The sequence below is a fragment of the Oryctolagus cuniculus genome, chromosome 13 (genome assembly GCF_964237555.1).
Source record: "Oryctolagus cuniculus chromosome 13, mOryCun1.1, whole genome shotgun sequence".
Taxonomy (NCBI): domain Eukaryota; kingdom Metazoa; phylum Chordata; class Mammalia; order Lagomorpha; family Leporidae; genus Oryctolagus; species Oryctolagus cuniculus.
In genome coordinates this window covers 67,777,376-67,798,016 of record NC_091444.1, presented here as the reverse complement: position 1 = coordinate 67,798,016, position 20,641 = coordinate 67,777,376, and the positions used below count along the sequence as shown (strand labels likewise).

Here is a 20,641-nt window from a genome sequence, read left to right as displayed (position 1 = left end):
TAATGAGATATTTTACATTTTTTCATGGTAACATTTTGATATCTGGTGTTTACTTTATACTGGTAATTTAAATTCATAATAACTATATTTCTTTTTTTTTTTTTTTTTTGACAGGCAGAGTGGACAGTGAGAGAGAGAGACAGAGAGAAAGGTCTTCCTTTGCCGTTGGTTCACCCTCCAATGGCCGCTGCGGCTGGTGAGCTGTGGCTGGCGCACTGCGTTGATCCAAAGCCAGGAGCCACGTGCTTCTCCTAGTCTACCAATTGGGTGCATGGCCCAAGCACTTGGGCCATCCTCCACTGCACTCCCGGGCAGAGAGCTGGACAGGAAGAGGAGCGACCAGCACAGAATCCGGCACCCTGACTGGGACTAGAACCCAGGGTGCGGGCACGGCAGGCAGAGGATTAGCCTATTGAGCCACAGCTCCGGCCCTGAAACCTAACTTTTTAAAAATACATTGGAAAACCATGATGTTGTGTTTGAACATCTTTAATTCAAAAGATCATGTGCGCACTCCTGGAACTTTGTCTTTTATTTCAATATCCTATAAAATCTATTTAACACAATTGATTCTGACAAGTTTTATGAGATCTGATAAATACGTGAAGATTTTCATCATGCTCTCATCTTTGGGTGAGACTTTGGCTCTGTATAGACTTTTGTGTTTTTAATGCTTGTTTCCTTGCATCCATTGTTGCTGAAGAATCTATTGTTAACTTGATTGCTGTTCTTTATTCTCTGTAGGTTTTTGTGATTTTTCTCTTTGTTTTCTGAAATTTTATTAGAAATGTGTCTTTCCTTTTCCCTTGGGCATTCTTTGAAATTCTTTCCTCTGTACTCTTTTTATTGTTTTTTATTTTAAGAAATTTGATACATCAAATATTTTTTTCCTCTCCATTTAAAGGACGCTTTTTTAGAGAGCTCTATTTTCCAGGTAGTAGGATGTCTATTGCCACCCCTCACATTTTTTAGCTTTGAAAAACACATTCTGTTGTCCTTGCTTCTTTCATATTCAAGATCTGCTCAATATGGTGTCAAGGTAATTGTTTCTTCAGTTGTGTTCATTCTGCTACTTTCCCACCTACTGCTTCCCTCTTCTCTAATTTGATTATTATACTTTTCATGCTCAATATTTTCTTTTTTAAAAAATGTTTTCTTATTGAATCAAATTGCTGTTTTAGCTGTTGTAGTGTTTTCGTCTCATGGAATCTAGCATTTTGCAGTTCTTTCCCAATAGTCATACTTCTTACATACCTAGCACACTCATTTTCCTCTGCCAGCATTGGCTGCACAGTCAGGCTGGCTCCCCTTGGAAGCCTAGACTCTAAGATTCAGCCTCAAGGGTTCTGGAGATGAAAGGAGGTGGAGCCCAGGCACCAGGAAAACATAGTCACTCACTCAGCACAGCACATCTCAAAGTTTTTTACTCTTTTTTTTTTTCTTTTTTTTGACAGGCAGAGTTAGTGAGAGAGAGAGACAGAGAGAAAGGTCTTCCTTTTCCATTGGTTCACCCCCCAAATGGCTGCCACGGCTGGTGCACTGCCCCGATCCAAAGCCAGGAATCAGGTGCTTCCTCCTGGTCTTCCATGTGGGTGCAGTGCCCAAGCGCTTGGGCCATCCTCCACTGCCCTCCCGGGCCACAGCAGAGAGCTGGACTGGAGGAAGAGCAACCAGGACTAGTACCCGGCGCCCCAACTGGGACTAGAACCCAGGGTACCAGTGCCACAGGCAAGGATTAGCCAAGAGAGCCATGGTGCCGGCCAGATCTCAAGTTTTGACCCCAAGGGGTGGCAGCATTAAGGGAAGCCAGGACCAGGATTGTGATGCTTAGCCTTAGGTGAAGATTGGATTTTTGGCACTCCCTGCAAACAAAAGGTTTAAACTCTGCATTGATTTTACTCCTGAGAGCCCCCTAGCAGGGATCAGGGCCACAACAAGCAGTGTTGTCAGGGACAAAGATAGGGGTAAGGGACCAAGAGCAGAATCCCATAATTCCTTTTCTATTGTATCAACCCAAAGCCAGAGCATGCTGCCTCCCACACAGTCTCCAGTTAAACATGTGCCCCATCCACCTACCTGCAGTCAGGCTAGTTTAGCAACCAGCAACCCCAGATACATATAGGACTCCCAACTCTTTTCATATTTCCAATCTGTATAATATTTAGAGAACAATACATTAATAATGGAGTATTGACAGTGTTTTCTGTTTTAAAATAAAGCAAGCTCTTTTTCAACCAGGAAGTGATATACCCTGAAGCCCCCAAATCAAGAGGGGCTCAGTAGGTTAATCCTCTGCTTGTGGTGCCAGCATCCCATATGGGTACTGGATCAAGTCCCAGCTGCTCCTCTTCTGATCCAGCTCTCTGCTGTGTTCTGGGAAAGCAGTAGAAGACGGCCCAAGTCCTTGGGCCCCTGCACCTGCATGGGAGACTGTGAAGAAGCACCTGGCTCCTGGCTTTGGATCGATGCAGCTCAGGCTGTTGTGGCCATTTGGGGAGTAAACCAGCAGATGGAAGAGCTCTCTCTCTGTCTCTCCCTCTCACTGTCTGTAACTCTACCTCTCAAATAAATAAAAATTAAAAAAGAGCTTGCTATGCTTCCCCATTTCCTGAAAGTTTCTCCATCTCATGCTTTAACAGTGGGCCAGATCATATGTTTTTAAAACATATGTTTTGGAAAACATGGGCATGCCTGCACAGTGGGAATCCAGAGGGGCGATGCACACATTGCTCAATCTAGGTGTGCATAGCAGAAAATTTAATGTGCGGAACAGAAGAGCCCAGAGCAGCACTGGAAGTTAAGCACTCTGGAGGTCTTTCAGAAGCGAGAGGCTGTTGAAAGTGGAAATCTTGAATTTAAGATCTGCTTTGTCGTGGCAGCCTGGGTCCAACCCCTCCAATCAGCCTGCCTCTCCAGGCGTTTCAGCACGCCAGCTTTCTCCTAATTTACAAAGCTTTCCCCAGAGCCTGGGTGGAGGAGGCAGCTTGGAGCAATGTTCTCCTTCCTGCCTGAGGGCCAGCAGTGGAGCCTTTCTCTTCTTAGAAAACTGGCAGTGCAAGGTGTGATTGTGAGTCATGGACAACAGTCCACCTCTTTCTGTAACAGACGCATTCTCAGACCCAACTAATTCAATTCCTGATTCTGCCCACAAAACCTGTGGCGCTTAAAGAGAAAAATCTCATTCAAAGAGCGTGCAGATACTCAGTCCCTGGTGCTCCACTCCTGATCCAGCTCCCTGTGAATGCACCTGGGAAAGTGGCAGATGATGGCCCAAGTGCTTGAGCCCTACCACCCACACTGGAGAACAGGATGGAATTCCAGGCTCCTGGCATCCCCTTTTAGGGAGTGAGCAAACAGAAGGGAGAGCTCTTATCTCTTTTATTTTCTCTGTAATTTTACCTTTCAAATAAATAAATGCATCTTTTAAAAAAAATAAGAAAGATCATACAGATAGCTTCTGGCAGAACTGGGATTAGAACTACTTGTAGGAAGAGATGATGTATACCAAATGCATTTTTTTACTCACTTTCTCACTGTTCCATCCAAGAACAAGTCATTGTTCCTCTTACTTTCCTTTATGTTTCAAGTTACGTCCTCGGATCTGGCTGAAGAGCCCATGACAGTATTTTAGGCATGGAAAGCCAAGACACTCTGGCAAAAACAAACAAACAAACAAACAACTAAATGAAAGATCTCTGCTAGTGAGATCCCAGTAGAAAGAACGGGCCATCAAAGAAGGAGGCACCTTTCTCTGAAGGGAGGAGAGAACTTCCACTTTGACTATGACCCTGTCTAAATAAGATCGAAGTCAGTGAACTCAAGAGGCTTCCATAGCCTTGGAAACTCATGACTAGAGCCTAGGGAGATTTCTGATGCCATAAACAAGAGTGTCAAATTGTTAAGTCAACAACAGGAGTCACTGTGTACTTACTCCTCATGTGGGATCTCTGTCCTTAATGTGTTGTCCAATGTGAATTAATGCTATAACTAGTACTGAAATAGTATTTTACACTTTATGTTCTGTGTGGATGCAAACTGATGAAATATTTACTTAATATATACTAAATCAATCTTCTGTATATAAAGATAATTGAAAATGAATCTTGATGTGAATGGAATGGGAGAGGGAGCAGGAGATGGCAGTGTTACGGGTGGGAGGGAAGTTATGGGGGGGAAGTCATTGTAATCCATAAACTGTACTTTGGAAATTTATATTTACTAAATAAAAGTTTTAAAAAAATAAATCTTTTTTTAAAAAAGAAAGTTTGGAAACAAACAAAAAATCTTAAACTATTGTAACTCGAGGACTGTCTGTATCTGTATTCTAATCTCTCTAATTCTCTAGACTGTATTACCCTTTAGGCAACAAGAGATCATAAGAAATCACAACATGGAGAAAATAATTACTACTGATAAGTCCTCAAAGATGTTTCATTCATTGCAAAAAACAATCTCACAAGGATAAAAAACAGTGATGAACCAGAGAGTAATAAACATGTTGACTGAGTGATTTGGGGATTCTCGACGTTATTTGTGGCAAAGGATGCTAAGAGATATTCAATTCTCCAAGTGGCAAATGTAATTTCCTGTGTTATAGTTTGCCGGTCCTTCCTGAAAAAAACAATCTGGTGTTCAGAATCAATGCTCTCTTTCTAAAGATAACCCTTCCTTGGACTCCCCTGCCTGACAGCATCATTTACTGTGCAAAGAAAGCCAAGCTGCTTTTCCCTCTCAATGGTACCTAGACTACCTCTCTGACCATTTGATTAATATCATTATTAAGTTGGTGTTTGCTAGAGCTGGTGTTGTGGTGTATTGGGTTAAACCACTGCCTGCAATGCTGGCATCCCTCATGAGATCCAGTTCACGTCCCTGCTGCTCGGCTCCCAGTACCTGCTAAGGTGACTGACTGAGGAAGCAGTGGAAGGTGGCCCAAGTACTTGGATCACTGCCACTGAATTGGGAAATCTGGATGGAATTCCAGGCTCCTGGCTTAGGCCTGGCCCTGCCCCGACAATCCCTGCCATTTGGGGAGTAAACCAGCAGGTGGAAGATTCTATTCATCTGTCCCTTCTTCCTTCTTTCTGTAACTCTACCTTATAAATAAATACATAAATCTTTTAAAAGGAAATAAGTAATGAGGAGGAAATCTTTTAAAAGGTATTTATTTTCTTATAAAAAAGCTCATTTTAAGTATTTGTAGAAAATACAGTAAAGTGCAAGAAAGAAAATTAAATTCAACAGTAATCTTATAATCCTGAGAAAATGACTTGCTCTATGCTGCTATATTTCCATTCATCATTTGCATTATAATTTTACACAGTTTCATTCCCTGATCTGTCACTTAGTTTGAAGATCATTTTCCCACATCATTAACTATTTCTAAAAAACACCATTTGTCCTCATTACACAAAGTGTCCCATCCTGTGGCCAAATAATAATCTATTTTTGTTTGCTCATTTAAAATCACTTTCCTTTGTATTTTCTACACTAAAATTTCTACTATAAACATCTTTGTTCATCTCTTGCTCATTTCTTTGGTGATTCTGAATGACTGATACCTGACAGTAAACTATTTTATTAAAGGTTATTTTAAGGATTTTAGTGCATGTTAATTCTCACTAGACAACACGTGGATCTACTATAGAGGTAGCAATATACCACAAATGCTAAATTCAGGTAGAAATAACTTATACCATAATTTCTTCTGTAAACTGAAAGCATCTATAATGCCAGAACTTTACCACAAACAAAACATGATTTCACTACAGGTTGAATAGCCCTAATATGAACAACTGAAATCTGAGGCACTCTAAAATCTGAAAATTTTGTGCATAATGTCATAGGCAGAAAATTCCACAGCTTGAAATTCAAGCGTGAAATTATCAAAAGTGTGTAAAACTGCCTTCAGTCTATTTATATAAAATGTATATAAAACAAGTGATGTTTGAGAATAGACTTGGGTCCATCTTCAAAATACCTCATTACATACATGCAAATATTCCAAAATTTAAAAAATGTACACTTCTAGTTCCAAGAATTTTGGATAAGGAATAATCAACCTATATTTCATAGTCTTCATTAATATAACTTTACTATTCCAGGAAATTCTTGACCCAGAAGATAAAAATTCAAGTAACTTAATTTTCTTGGGAACTTCTTAAATAAAATTCATTGATTTCAATAATAGATTATTCCATTTGGCTTCATCAAGGTAAATAATCTCCACTTAGTAAAACAGATTGCTTAGCTGAGACCATCCAATTACTTACTCTAAGGTTTGCTTCAAAATCCTCACCTTCTGAATCTATCAATTGTAAACTGTGAGATCACAACTTTGGAGCATTCTCTTACAGAAACACCCACCTTAAGCAAGATCCCTTCAAATCATATACATATCCCAGCTTTGGCTCCCTTTTCAGAGACAAAACTAACACAGTGACCATCTTCCTTTGAGCCTATAGTCAAATGGGCCAGACCAAAGCCAGGTGTCCCATGTGAGTAGAAGGAACCCAACTACTTGAGCCATCAATTTCTGCCACCCCCAGTGTACATTAGTAGGAAGCTGGAGTGGGAAACATCGAGGACTCACACCCAGGCAATCCCATATAGGATGTAGCTGTCCCAGTGCGGTCTTAACTGCTGGGCCAAATACCCATTATGCATAAAATGAATGCCCTTTCCTACTAAGTCAAAATTATTTTCCTTTCAAACACTGTTTGATCTCTAACAACCTGGAAAATATTTCTATTCATTTCTGCCAGGAAGTTCACACTTTTTTTTTTTCACTCTACTCCCAGTTCCATAGATAGAAAATCATTATTTTTTTTCTTTTTAAATATTTTATTTATTTGAAAGGCAGAGCGCCAGATCTTCCGTCTAAATGCCCACAATGGGCAGGGGTGCTGAGCCAGCGGAAGCCAAGAGCCGGGTTTCCCACGCGGATGCAGGGGCCCAAGTACTTGGACCTCCTTTGCCGTTGGTTCACCCTCCATTGGCCACCGTGGCCGGCGCGCTGATCCGAAGCCAGGAGCTTCCTCCTGATCGCCCATGGGGTGCAGGGCCCAAGTACCTGGGCCATCCTCCACTGCACTCCCTGGCCACAGCAGAGAGCTGGCCTGGAAGAGGGGCAACCGGGACAGAATCCGGAGCCCCGACTGGGACTAGAACTCGGTGTGCCGGCGCCGCAGGCGGAGGATCAGCGGAGGATCAGCCTAGTGATCCGCGGCGCCGGCCGCAGCCGGGTCTTTTATCAGCGCTCGGGTATAGAATCCAGCCTCACAAATGCCAGCTGCAGGCCTACATTTTAATAATAGCCTTGCACGCACTGTACTGAAAGACTTGTATTTGGGCATCATTTATGAGACGTGCTGGTGCTTCTGCCTTACCCAGATCAGAGTCGTGTGGCTGGGATACTTTCTTCTGAAACGTGGCAAGCCCACCCTACCGCCAGCTCCCTGTAGTCGGTGTGCAGCTGGGGCGTGGCAAGAACACCCTCTGGCCTTAAGTTTTACGGTTGCAAAGATTGAATTGGAGCCTTGCAGATCGTTTTATTATTTTTTTATTTTTTCTTTTTTTGACAGGCAGAGTTAGTGAGAGAGAGAGACAGAGAAAAAGGTCTTCCTTTTTTTCGTTGGTTCACCCTCCAATGGCCGCTGTGGCCGGCGCACCGCGCTGATCCGAAGCCCGGAGCCAGGTGCTTCTCCTGGTCTCCCATGGGGTGCAGGGCCCAAGGACTCGGGCCATCCTCCACTGCACTCCCTGGCCACAGCAGAGAGCTGGCCTGGAAGAGGAGCAACCGGGACAGAATCTGGCGCCCTAACCGGGACTAGAACCCGGGGTGCCGGCGCCGGCCGCAGATCGTTTTACTGATTCCACAAGGAAACCCTGAGCCCATCCTCCACAGCACCTCTCCCCCAAAGCCCGCCTGCTTTCCCTTTCACCTCGAGCACGAGGAAATGCCACCACCGGCCCTCAGGTCCCCTCTGCCAGCTCCCATGGCACCGCGCCTTCGCAGCGGCGTCTCCCCAGGGACGCTGTGTGCGCCCCAGTGCCCGGCATGCGCGGGACCGCTGCAGGATTCGCGGGCGGAATAAAGCCCCCCGAGCAGCCAGGACGCCGTGTGACGCTCAGTCAGCCCGAATCCCGCGCGCAACCCACGGGCAGCACTGCGAGGCAGCCGCGCGCGGAGCAGGGCCTGTTAGCAACGTCCTGCTCCGGGGACCCGGAACACAAGCATGAGGTGGGATGTAGGTGGCTGGGCACCGCGGCCATTCTGCCCTTGAGAAAGCCGCTCCTGCTGCTGGCCTGGCTCCCTGCCACCGCAGCTCCATGGCTCCGCCGTCTGAGACTGTCGGCCCCGGGCGCACCTCGCCGGACTGCGTCCTCGGCGGTGACGCCATTTTCCCTAGATCTCCACCGCCCGCCCCCTCGCCCGTCACTCCCGCGGCTGGCCCAATGGCGGCGGCGGAGGGCGGGCCGGCGCGGGGGGCGGAGCCTGGGGCGCCGGGGGCCGGAGCTCCTGGCGTCAATGCGCCTGCTCGCGTCCGTGGAGAGAGGCTGCGGTGTCCAAGCTCCCGGGCCCTCGGCGAGCCCCGGTGGCCGGGGACGGCGAAGATGTCTGCTTCGTTAGTCCGCGCCACTGTCCGAGCTGTGAGCAAGAGGAAGCTGCAGCCCATCTGGGCTGCCCTCACCCTGGTCAGTGCCCGCGGCGCGCGGACTGGCCCATGTCCCCCGCCGCCGAGGAGGGGAGGTCACGACGGCAGGGCGCAGGCTGCGGACACGTCCGAGCGCCGCGGCCGCTGGGCCGCCGCCCCTGTGTGAGGGGGACTACGTTTCCCCGAAAATCATTGTTTTCATACTATACATTCTGCCCCCCAGCTGAGAACTATACGTTCTGCCCCCCAGCTGAGAACCACCCACTAATGTCCTGCTGCATGCCAGCACCAGCAGACACAGTCCCCTAGCTGCGCACTCTGACACTCTGGCTGTGTAGCTGTTCTCATAATACCTCTTTTATGACACATTTCAATGGCAGAGTTCCCCTCCCCCCCACTGGTGAACCGCTCGTGATTTTATCTCTATCATCTTTCCAGAAAAATGCCTATAAATAATACTAAAAGAAAGAACAACAACAAAAGAAAACAATTCCTATCCCCCCACCAAAAGCAGACACGCAGACGTTCCATTTAGAGTGAGAATCCTAGAGAAACTTCCAGGCATCAGTAAGATTGATGCCACATTCACAATGGAATAATGAAGGTACAACCAGGTGAGCCCGAGGAGGAATGGGAAACAACACCTTCTCCCTGCCCCTGCCCTAGGGTCCCAAGACCCCCACTAAACTGAGCACCACGCAAGGCACTCAAAGTGTTCCTGCCTTGACCGTGTGTAAAAAAATGCTATTATCAGGCCCGGGAGTGCAGTGGAGGATGGCCCAAGTCCTCGGGCCCTGCACCCTCCTGGGAGACCAGGAGGAAGCACCTGGCTCCTGGCTTCGGATCATGGCAGTGCGACGGCCAACGCGGCCATTTGAGGGGGTGAAGCAATGGAAAAGGAAGACCTTTCTCTCTCTCTCTCTGTCTCTCTCTCACTGTCTAACTCTGCCTGTCAAAAAAAAAAAAAATGCTATTATCAGAAAAGAAGCACACAGTTACAGAGCAGGGTGGCCAATGGCGGCTTTCTTCTTGGTTCTTGGATGACAACACTTCCTGGCCTATCACTTCAAGAGCAGGGGGAGGAGGAAAAGCCTCAAAATCAGAAAATACTGAAGATTGAACTTCTCACACTCCCCATAAGCCATAAGCAGAAATTGGTGTTACAAGGATTAATGTCAGGCAACGTAGAATTCAGAATGTGAGAGAACTTCATACAGGCCAAATAGTGTAGTGAAAATTGGTACATTTCCACATGAATGGTAGTTTTCAAGAAAACTTTTGCAAAAACAGAAAACAAGAATTGATATATGAAGTAAAATAAATACACAATCTCTCAGCACGGGAAGCAAAATTAGCAGAGTACTATTGCAGGAGACTGTCACACCCTCAGACATAGAATACCCCCAAAAAATACCATGTAGAGAAGTTTACAATATATTTAGAAAGTTGAATTTAAAAGCTCCTCTTCTACAACTGGACACGTATTTGTGGAGTGACCAGTCGATAGGGCCTCTGTCTGTCTCTCTCTGCCTCTCAAATAAAAAAATTTAAGATTGGTTATTTAAATTCAACCACGTGTTAAAAATCACAAAACACCACAACCATTTATGTGATTTAATACTGGAAAATGTATTAATCAAATGAATAGATAATATTAGTTTAAATGATGTAAGCAAAAAGCACAAGACAAACTTCTAAACTCTTTGTTATTTTTTTAAAAGAGATTTTAGTAAAACAAGTTAAGAAACTTCTTAACTTGACAAAGATGTTCATCTTACACAGTAGCCATCAGCAGACTTAAGAGTGAACAGGAAGGAGAGTACAAACTGCCAGTTACTTCTGCTGGGGTATTAGCCCAGGCATTAGAAGGGTTAGCCAACGCATTAGAAAGGACTGAATTATCACTGTCTACTTAGAAAACCAGAGATAATAAACTGAAACTCTACTGCCACTATTAAGCATATAAACAATGTTGTTAGACACAAATTTGGAAAAAAAAAAAAAACCTTCTGGAAATAGTCCTTCAAAATATATAATGGAAAAAAGCAAGAATAGAGTGTAGCAGGAAAAAAAAAAAACCTAGACTAAAGCATTTAGGAATAAATGTGACAAGAAACATGTAAGAACTATAAAAAAAAAAGAATTACAAAGCTTTGATGACAGAAAGAAAATAGTCCTGGATAAAGGGAGAAGCATGGCATGCTCCCAGAAAGGAAGGGTGAATAATGTAAAGATATTAATTCTTCCCAAATGAATGTCCATGTATTATGAAATTCCAATACAAACCTCAACTTGATTTTTCTTCTTTTAGAACATGACAAGGTGCTTTTAAAGTCAAGTTGGCATAAAAATCTAAGAATAACATAGGGGGTTTTGTGAAAGAAGAATAATAAGGATGGCTTGCCTCACCAGACATGAAATCTGATGAAATCTGTTTTATAAAACCAAAGTGATTAAATCAGATGCTACTGGTTCAGTAATTGACAGAAAGATCAGTGGAAGAGATGAAATGTGCTTTGAATTAGACTTTAATATATATTACAATGCCTTAGATGGTAAGGATAAAAGCGCCTATATGGAAGGGGAATGACAGTATGGAAGAAGACAATCATTTCAGATAGGGAATGGTGAGGAAGGCCTTACCGAGAGGGTGTAAGATTTGAGGAAGATGTGGGAATAACCCACCCCTGCCTAGGGCCTCTAGGCTGGGGAACAAAGGCTGATGTGTTCTATAAAGACTAGGGACCAGGCCATGCCTCTTGCTGGGCCAGCAAGGCTGGGAGGTAGGAGGAAATGAGGCAGGGACAGACTGGGGTTGGCTCATACAGAGTCTTTTGGACCATCAAAAGGATTGTAGCTTTTAGTCATGTGACATGGGAAGTCATTGGAACATGCAGGAGAGAGGCATGGCAAGATCAGATTTCCATTTTTTTTTATTATTTTTTCTAAAGATTTATTTATTTATTTATTTATTTGAAATTCAGAGGTACACAGAGAGAGAAAGAGGCAGAAAGAGAGAGGTCTTCTATCCACTGGTTCACTCCCCAATTGGCTGCAATGGCTGGAGCTGCACTGATCCAAAGCCAGGAGCCTGGAGCTTCTTCTGGGTCTCCCATGGGGGTGCAGGGGCCCGAGGACATGGGCCATCTTCTACTGCTTTCCCAGGCCATAGCAGAGAGCTGAATCAGAAGTGGAGCAGCTGGGAGTCAAACTAGCACCCATATGGGATGCTGGCACTGCAAGGTGGTGGTCTTACCCACTATGCCACAGTGCCGACCCCCTGATTTCCATTTCTAAATGGCTACTCTGGCTTCTTAAAAATAGACTCCCAGCTGGCATTATGGTGCAGCAGATTAAGCTGCCCTTGTGATAAGGCTATCTGGTATTGGAGGGCCAGTTCAAGTTGCTCTGCTCCCCCTCCAGCTCCCTGCTAGTGTGCTCAGGGAAAGCAGAGCTTGGGCCCCTGCCACCCATGGGTAGAGACCTGAATGGAAGTCTGGGCTCCGGATTTCAACCTGGACAAGCTCCAACCATTGTGGCCATTTGGGGAGTGTACCAGTGGATGGAATATCCCTCTCTCTCTACTACTCTGCCATTCAAATAACAGATAAATATTCTAAAAAATAAACTATAAAGAAATAGGAGTAGGCCGGCGCCGCGGCTCACTAGGCTAATCCTCCGCCTAGCGGCGCCGGCACACCGGGTTCTAGTCCCGGTAGGGGCGCCGGATTCTGTCCCGGTTGCCCCTCTTCCAGGCCAGCCCTCTGCTGTGGCCAGGGAGTGCAGTGGAGGATGGCCCAGGTGCTTGGGCCCTGCACCCTATGGGAGACCAGGAAAAGCACCTGGCTCCTGGCTCCTGCCATCGGATCAGCGCGGTGCGCCGGCCGCAGCGCGCCAACCGCGGCGGCCATTGGAGGGTGAACCAACGGCAAAGGAAGACCTTTCTCTCTGTCTCTCTCTCTCACTGTCCACTCTGCCTGTCAAAAAAAAAAAAAAAAAAAAAAAAAAAAAAAAAAAAAAAGAAATAGGAGTAAACAAAAATGGGAAAGCCAGCTGAAAGCTACTGCAAAGCTCCAAACCATGCAGAAAGTAGGGAAGGTTTTGCATAAGGCAAAGCCAAGAGGGTTTACTAAAGTTGTGAACATGAGGTAAGGGGCAGGTGTACAGGGGCAGCCATCAAGGCTGACTACAAAATATCTGTTGTTTTTATAGCTCAGTTGAGAACTCACACAAAGCAGTTTTGGGAGAAAAGGTCCAGAATTTAATATGGGATACGATACATCTAGCATGGACACCCAGGTAGAAATGTTCAGAAAGTTATTCTAAAAGGAGTGAGTATGGAGCCTACTGGTTAAGATGCCATGTCCCGTATCAGCACACCTGGATTGGATCCCCAGCTCCAACTCAGAACTCCAGCTTCCTGCTTCCGCAGACCCCGGAGGTCAGCAGGTGATGGCTCAAAGTAATTATGTTCCTGCCGCTCATGTAGGAGTCCTCTCAGCTCCTGGCTGCAGTCTCTGCACAGCCCCAGCCATAGTGGGAATTTGGGGAGTGAACTAGCAAGTAGGCCTTCTCCCCCTGCCCCAATACATTGAAATAAATAAATAATAAAATTTTCATTAAAACTGTGAAAAGACAGCAAAGAAACCCACGTGTTTGAAGGAGAAAAAAAATGAATGGAAATTGCTATACAGTTCTAAGAGTCACGTTATAGTTATACATTTGGAAGTGAAAATATATGGGTTTTATTTTAACTCATGCTTCTGGAGTGAGGTCTGTGGATGAGGCCCAGGCCTGTGAGCACTCAGAGTAAGGGTCACAAGAGGGGACAAGCAAAGACAGGGCAGGAACTGCCAGGGAGGTAAGAGGTCATGGTGATGAATGTGTTGCAGGCTGAGACAGTGATCAACCCCATTTACAGGATCAAATTCTATCAAGATTGAAAACTGGTCAATAGATTTGATAATGTGGAGTTCATTGGCGACCTTTCGTCTTTTAAAGATTTGCTTATGTACTTAAAAGGCTCAGTTACAGAGAGAAGGAGAGAAATGACCACAGCAGCAGGGACAGCCAGGTAGGGAATGCTGGCATAGCAGGTGGTGGCTTAACTCGCTGAGATACAATGCCAGCCCCTCATTGGTGACCTTGATAAAGGGATGTTTGGAGGGCATCTAAAACTGAGTGCAAGAGATTTAAAAAAGAAAAAGAAGAGGAGAGGAATTGGAGTCAACTTTTCATGCATGTTGCTTCGAAGAGGAACAAAGAGACAGGGAAGAAGCTAGAGTCAGGGCCAAGATTAAACATTTGGGAAATAGAATGAAAATAGATCTTCGCATTAGTACCTACGACAGAGAATATTCCGGATGGCATGAAGAATTCAATGCAAAATATAAAATATTAAATCTAGAATTACTATGTAACTTGGGGTGCACATGGTAATTTAAGCACAACAAAAAGAAGACACACACAACCACACATACACACTTCATTGGATTGCAAAAGTGCCAGAAAAACTATAAACCAAAATAATATATTTGAGGAACACATAATACAAATTCATCATACAAAACTGCTGCCATGCAGATAAATGTCTTCAGGGAAAAACACTTGAACATTAAGACAAAATTCAGCAGAGATCATAAATGGACAAGAAGGATAAGTGACTAATATAAATTATAAAAACATTAAAACTCATCTGTAAACAAAGAAATAACAATTATAGTAAAATGAGATAAAATTTTAACTTTCTCAAAAAGTTATAAAATTCTAAAATTATTTCTTATACTCAGTTTTGGTAAAATTCTACTTAGGGTAGGTCATAGTGTTTACAGTTAAATCTTTTTTTATTTTTTATTATTTTTGACAGGCAGAGTGGACAGTGAGAAAGAGAGACAGAGAGAAAGGTCTTCCTTTGCCGTTGGTTCACCCTCCAATGGCCGCCGCGGCCGGCGCACTGCGCTGATCTGAAGGCAGGAGCCAGGTGCCTCTCCTGGTCTCCCATGGGGTGCAGGACCCAAGCACTTGGGCCATCCTCCACTGCACTCCCAGGCCACAGCAGAGAGCTGGCCTGGAAGAGGGGCAGCCAGGACAGAATCTGGTGCCCCAACCAGGACTAGAACCCGGTGTGCCAGCGCCGCAAGGCGGAGGATTAGCCTGTTGAGCCACGGCGCCGGCTATACAGGTAAATCTTACAGACGGCAGATTGGATCAATCAACGCCTGTAGGGCTCTCATGAGTTTTAAACCTGAGTTTTGCCTTTAAAATTTGCTTTTTTAAAATTTAAAATTTTAAAAATAAAATTTTAAAATTTGCTTACTTAAGAAAATAGTAAGTCAGGCAATATGCATGAAAAAGCACATTCATCAAGTGTTAACTATGATGTTTAAAATGAACAAAGAACAAAACTAAGTGTTCCTATATAAGGACTGTTTAATATATTATTGTATATGCAGATAATGACAAGATGATACCAACTATTAAAAATCAAATTTTCTAGCATTATTTATCACAGTAGTCAAAAGTTTAGCATGAGATGAGCATTTGTTCTAGCAGTTAAGATGCTGGTTAAGATGTCCATGTCCCATACTGGAGTACTTGAGGTTGAGTCTCAGCTCAACTTGATTCCAGCTTCCTGGTAGTGTGCACCCTGGAGGTAGCATGTGACCATTCAAATTTTCAAGTAATTGGGTTCTTGCCACTCATGTGGGAGACTACACTGAGTTGCTGGCTACTGGCTTTGGCCTGACCCAGTCTTAGCCATTTTGGGAATTTGGAGAGTAAGCCAGATAATGGGAGACTTTTCCCCCTCCCTCATCTGTCTTTGTTCCTCTGCCTCTCAAATAATTAAATTAACAAATAAATATAAATTTGTAAAATAAGCTTAACATAGCATAGCAAAGGTGTTATGAATACAGACTCTGGAGTGCCACACAAGAATTGTTAATTACACTGAAACTCATGTCAGGGCAGTCTTGCATTTAATGATTCTCAGAGAAAGCTCTCTTTTCCCTTCTACCCAAAGATACCTTTATTACAGGCAAATAGTCCCACTTTCTCAACACATTCCTCTCCTTTTACTCATTTAAGGGTCTTCCTTTTAGGGTCCAAGTTTCTTGCATGGAATCTGTAATCCCACCCCTCTCATTGCTCAAGTTCAAAGTATTATCTATTTTCCACATAGTCCTTCAAATTCAGGCTCTAGGAACTGAGATCAGATGTCCTAAAGCAAAGCTGAATTCACTAGAACTTATCTCTTTGAAGTAATACTACTTCATTGCTTTGTGTTTCTTGAATTTTCCCTCCTCATGTGTCAGTTGACTATGCATTTAGAAATATTTTAAAAATATTCTCCCAGTATTTTAAAATATACTGGGAGTGTATCTGTATTTTCACAGCCTACTATATTGTTAAAAAAAAGTATTTCATAAATTTTCTACATTGTGGAAAAATCATCTTTAAAACTAGTGGGACTACATGATTCATTTCCCCCACAGCATCTCCCTACGTCCTCACCCACATGGGTTGGCTCAGTCTATTTCCTGTACTTTAAATGTCCTTGCCCTTGACACATTTTTAAGTCTCATCTAGCCTCAAAGGTCTGTTCCCTGAAGCCTTGTTCCATCTCTCCTGAGGCTTCTAAACTTAAATGGATTTTCTCTTTCCTTGGAGACTCATCATTTTCTGCCCAATATTTATAATAGCAATATAGCAGACCTTGTTCTCCTGTGTTGATAGAAATTAGGGCTTTGACTCTACAAAGGCTTGAAATTTCACCACTGATATTCTGTTTTTCGTTGAGTCCCAAGTCTGAACCCAATGTTAAAAGGCTGGGTTCAGAAGTCACTCCTGTAATTCTGGAGAACAGCTGACAGCTGGAAAGGCCCTCTTCTCCAGTTTACCTGATCACTTCATAGACAAGCTAACAAGGTGGCAAAACTTTGATTCCCCCAATGGATTTCATAGGAAAATTGAGTTCTGCTGATCCTGAACATGAAGAGAAAATGAGAAGATCCAATCAATGGATGACTGAGGTCAAGAAGTAGGTTTTTTTAAAAATGTAATTTAAAGGTGGAGATTCAGATTCTGCACTGGGTTAGATGTGAACGATCCCACCACTTGTTCTGTATGGAAACAGGGCGAGGCAATCATGAAACTCTCAGTGGGTGCCTTGATTAGTGCAAAAATTGTTTAAGTGAGAGAGAACATTACATAAAGTTTATATTAATGGCAAGATTTATTTTAATAGCGTTATAAATTACGTGGGCCCTATATTTATAGAATCATTAACGGTCCAAAGGGGTCACTTACATTTTTTGGTTGTATTTTATTGCATTTTATGGAACAAATTATATGCTATAGTAAGATTCATGAATATGGAGACTGATGAAGGTCTTAGGGTATATCCCTTGCAAATGTCAAGCATTTTATTAATGTTTATGATGCCTGAAAGGCAAAATTCATGTCTGTTTTTACTTCTCTTTTAGGAACTCAAGGAACGTTAGTTGAAAAAAAAATGGAAGATGGAAAACAGGAAGTTGCTCTCATCTTTATGTCTATTTTTCGCATTCTTGCATTTCTCCTCAAGTGAGTTTATTTTCAGAGCAGATGTCGAGTCTTTCTTCAGTCTCCATTTGTGGAATTGTAACAAATAAATAACACCTTCATTCATTATTAATAGGTTTTGTAGAGATCAAAAAAATGGATTCCAATTTCCAATGAATAATTCCACTGGCAATTATTTGCAGTTTAAATAAAAGGAAAGGCATTTTATGTGGACGATACAAGCAGTGGATAATTAAAATAAAGTAACTGATTTCCATAAATAATGAATATGGTAAATTATCTCTGACTTCATTTGCAAAGCTCAATTTCCAATTCATCCCCTGTGAAAAGGATTCATCACTTCCACTCTAGCCCGCCCCTCTATCCTGGGAAGGGAGGGGGAAGAGCAGGCTATGCATACTGCAGGGTTTCCTTCCCACAAGGTGTAAGGGGAGCTCATTTCAGCTGCACAGGTTTGAAAGCAAAGCACTGAGCCTGCGTGGTCTTTTTAAAAATTCTAATTCAAAGCTATAAATGATGTTTCAAAAATACACATGGATATTCTTACATAGACACTTATGTGTGAAACCCCATATAAAGGTATAGAAGAAGTACATTCACAAAATACTTACTGGATCAATGAGGCTTTTAGAACTAGCAATATAGTATTCATTTCTAAAACAATTGAATAGCAAAAAATGACCCTTTGCTTATACTGTTATTTTCAAGAACAGAAGAGAAATTACAAAAAAAAAAAAAAACAAACCAGAGTGGTTTATTACATAAGTGAATGGCAAAAGGTTACAATCTTATGTTCTTCCACTTAGCATATTTCTTATTTTGCAAAATGAAAGATGGAATACAGTGAGGAGATGAGTAGGGAACTGTGTGGCCATTTTTTGTTCCCCCTACCTCTAAGGCTTTTATCTTTGCTAGTATTCCCATTCTTTATAAGAAGTGCAAACACGCATTTTATTGCAAAAGAAAAAAATTCCCATTTTGACTAAGTCAACAGTTCCACTCTATTCACTTTTCCCTGGAAGTTCAGTTTTCCCAGGATCTGAAGAGTTCTGCTGTAGCAAGCTCACAAATATAATCTCAGAATTCTGTGTCTCATAGTAAGAGTTCCTACATCGGGTGTGTGAGTGCCAAGCTGCAATATGTTGGTGGAAAGGAATCCTTGTGAAAAATAGAAGAGCACACAGTTGGAGAAAGATGAGTTTATGGCTCAGTTCCACCATTTACTAGCTGTGTGACCTTGAACAAGTTTCTAAAATTGTTGGCGTTTCTTCAGCTGTAAAGTGAGGGTGAGACTAGAATCTCACTCATATGGTTCCTCCGAGGAGCAAGTGTAATAACACTTTACGTGAGACAAAATATTCCTCCAGTGTTTCAGTTATTAGCACCCAGAAGTGTGTGGAACACTTTTTTTATTTTGGTTCATTTATGTACACTCATTGCTTCGTTTCTTTTCATCTATGTCTAATGATTGTTAATTTTGATCCCACCTATCTAATTTATATATCATAATATTTCTCTGACAGGAAACCAACACGTATTTACTGTTAACTGACAATGTGGCTTAATGATCGTGGCCCAGATTGTGGTGTGTGATGCATCAGCCGAGCTGAGTACTGTGATGAAACAGACCCACGGGATGTTGCCACAGACAGAAGCCATGATGGGTCAAGTCTGGAGGAACCATGATGCCATGGAAGGCAGAAGCCATTTCCTCCACTCCTTCTCTGGGACATCCCCCTTTTGGTCCTTCTTGGGGAATCAAAAGGAGTTAGGATACACAGCGTCACTCTCTCAATGTCAAGTGCACTTGGGAAACTAAGGACCTACCCGCAGAGAAATCCCATGGAAGACTAGTGCTGGGTATACACGTCCCTCAGAGACCCATTGCATCTCAGCCAAGTGGCTCCTCTCTCCTCTTTGGATCATCCAGGAGAACCAGAACAGATCACTGAACACTTGCTAAATACCCCATGCCCTGTACAACCTTTGCAATGTGCTCCATTCTGCCCCATTGCTTGGAATGCCTTCCTACACCTCCCTTGTGACATTCCCTCACTCAAATTCCCTGACTACAAGCTTCTACTTATCCTTGATTAACCCATTCAAAAATCACTTTGTCTATGAAATAGTCCCCCACATTTTCTTTTAGGGAAAATTCAGTCACTCTATGGTCTTTTACTTATAACTCTTGTTACATTATAAAGCATTTTTCAAAGCATACACCAACTGTGCCTGACTCTACACATGGAAAGATCTACAGTGTCAGCAAAGGAATGTCAGTGAGTTTCTACATGAAAATCTCTCTACCTGCAAAGAATTAGAAAATCTAAGCCCCTGCTCCTTAGAGGATAAAAAGTCTGAACAGGTATAGCTAAGGTCTGATCAAGAAGGTAAACCTGAGGCATCTGGTTTTCCCTTTAACCCATCTCAAACCCCAGGAAATGATAAGAAAGCTGCAAAGAGCGTGGAAAAACATGTAGGAGAAGTTGCCATGGACCAGAAATCATGATAACTCTCCAAACAAGAAAAAGGAGTTAGAAATAGGAACAGAGAAAAATACCACCAGACAAAGCAAGAGTCCAAAATACAGACAAGAGATGGCTTGTCAAATGAAAACTCCAACGACTACTGAGCAAAGAGATTCTAGGAATAGTGTGCAGTAGGAAATTTGAGAAATATGCCCAGAATCTCTATGGCTGCCAGCCCCTCCACCAGTGCCCCACTGGACCAAGTCAACAAGGCCTGGTGGTATTTGGATCACTGAAAAGCAGTCTCTGTGGGCACGGAGCCAAAGGGGCACTAGAACTTGTGACTTTGAGATGGGTCTCTCCACCCTGGAGATGCACCAAAGTAAAACCCTTTGGCAGATCACAACCAGCAACACAATATGAACCTTATTCCATCAACCAAAACAGAAGAAACTGAAAAATGGGAGAGAAGAAAAGGGAGAGGGAGAAGGGGAGGGGGATAGGGACAGGGAAGGGAGGGAGAGGGGAAGGGGGGCGGGGAGGGGAAGGAAGAGTGGAGGGAGAGGAGGAGGGAGAGGGGAGGGAGAGGGAGAGGGATGATGGAGGGGGAGAGGGAGAGGGAGAGTCAACCCACCCACATTTAAAGGAAAAGCACACACTTAAAAATAATCATTTAAAAGAGCAAAGAGAAGATGATATTTAATCTACATTAATGTTCTTAATTATTTTAGAAAACACTAAATCTTTCATCAGAAACACCTAAATCTTGGGGTAAAAAATATGACCTTTAAAGTAAAATAGATAGTAAATAATATCAAAATAATGTGGCTGAAGAACAGCTAAGTGAAATCAAAGATCAAGCCAAATTTTCACCTTGAAAAAAATCATAAAAAAAGAAAAACAGAAATAGAAAGTGTGAGAGAAAATTTGAGAGACGTGGAGAAGAGTACTTCA

General features: G+C 43.1%; 1 protein-coding gene across 2 annotated transcripts; it reads left to right on the top strand.

The window, feature by feature from the left end:
- The first annotated feature begins 7,350 nt into the window (after positions 1-7,350).
- On the top strand, positions 7,351-20,166 carry LOC138844998 (multifunctional 2-oxoglutarate metabolism enzyme-like). Of its 2 annotated transcripts, XM_070055655.1 has the most exons (4): positions 7,351-8,697; positions 9,096-9,271; positions 17,141-17,240; positions 18,743-20,166. In XM_070055655.1, exons 1-2 carry the CDS (start codon positions 8,332-8,334, stop codon positions 9,111-9,113), a joined length of 384 nt encoding a protein of 127 aa, XP_069911756.1. In that variant the 5' UTR covers positions 7,351-8,331; the 3' UTR covers positions 9,114-9,271; positions 17,141-17,240; positions 18,743-20,166. The 2 variants fall into 2 exon arrangements, with proteins under 2 accessions (XP_069911756.1, XP_069911757.1); XM_070055656.1 differs by lacking the exon at positions 9,096-9,271 and having other exon boundaries at positions 7,355-8,697.
- Positions 20,167-20,641: the final 475 nt, after the last annotated feature.

What these genes read in the sequence shown, in the direction of transcription:
- LOC138844998 (XM_070055655.1), top strand. Translation starts at nt 8,332, where the DNA reads ATGGCTCCGCCGTCTGAGACTGTCGGCCCCGGGCGCACCTCGCCGGAC.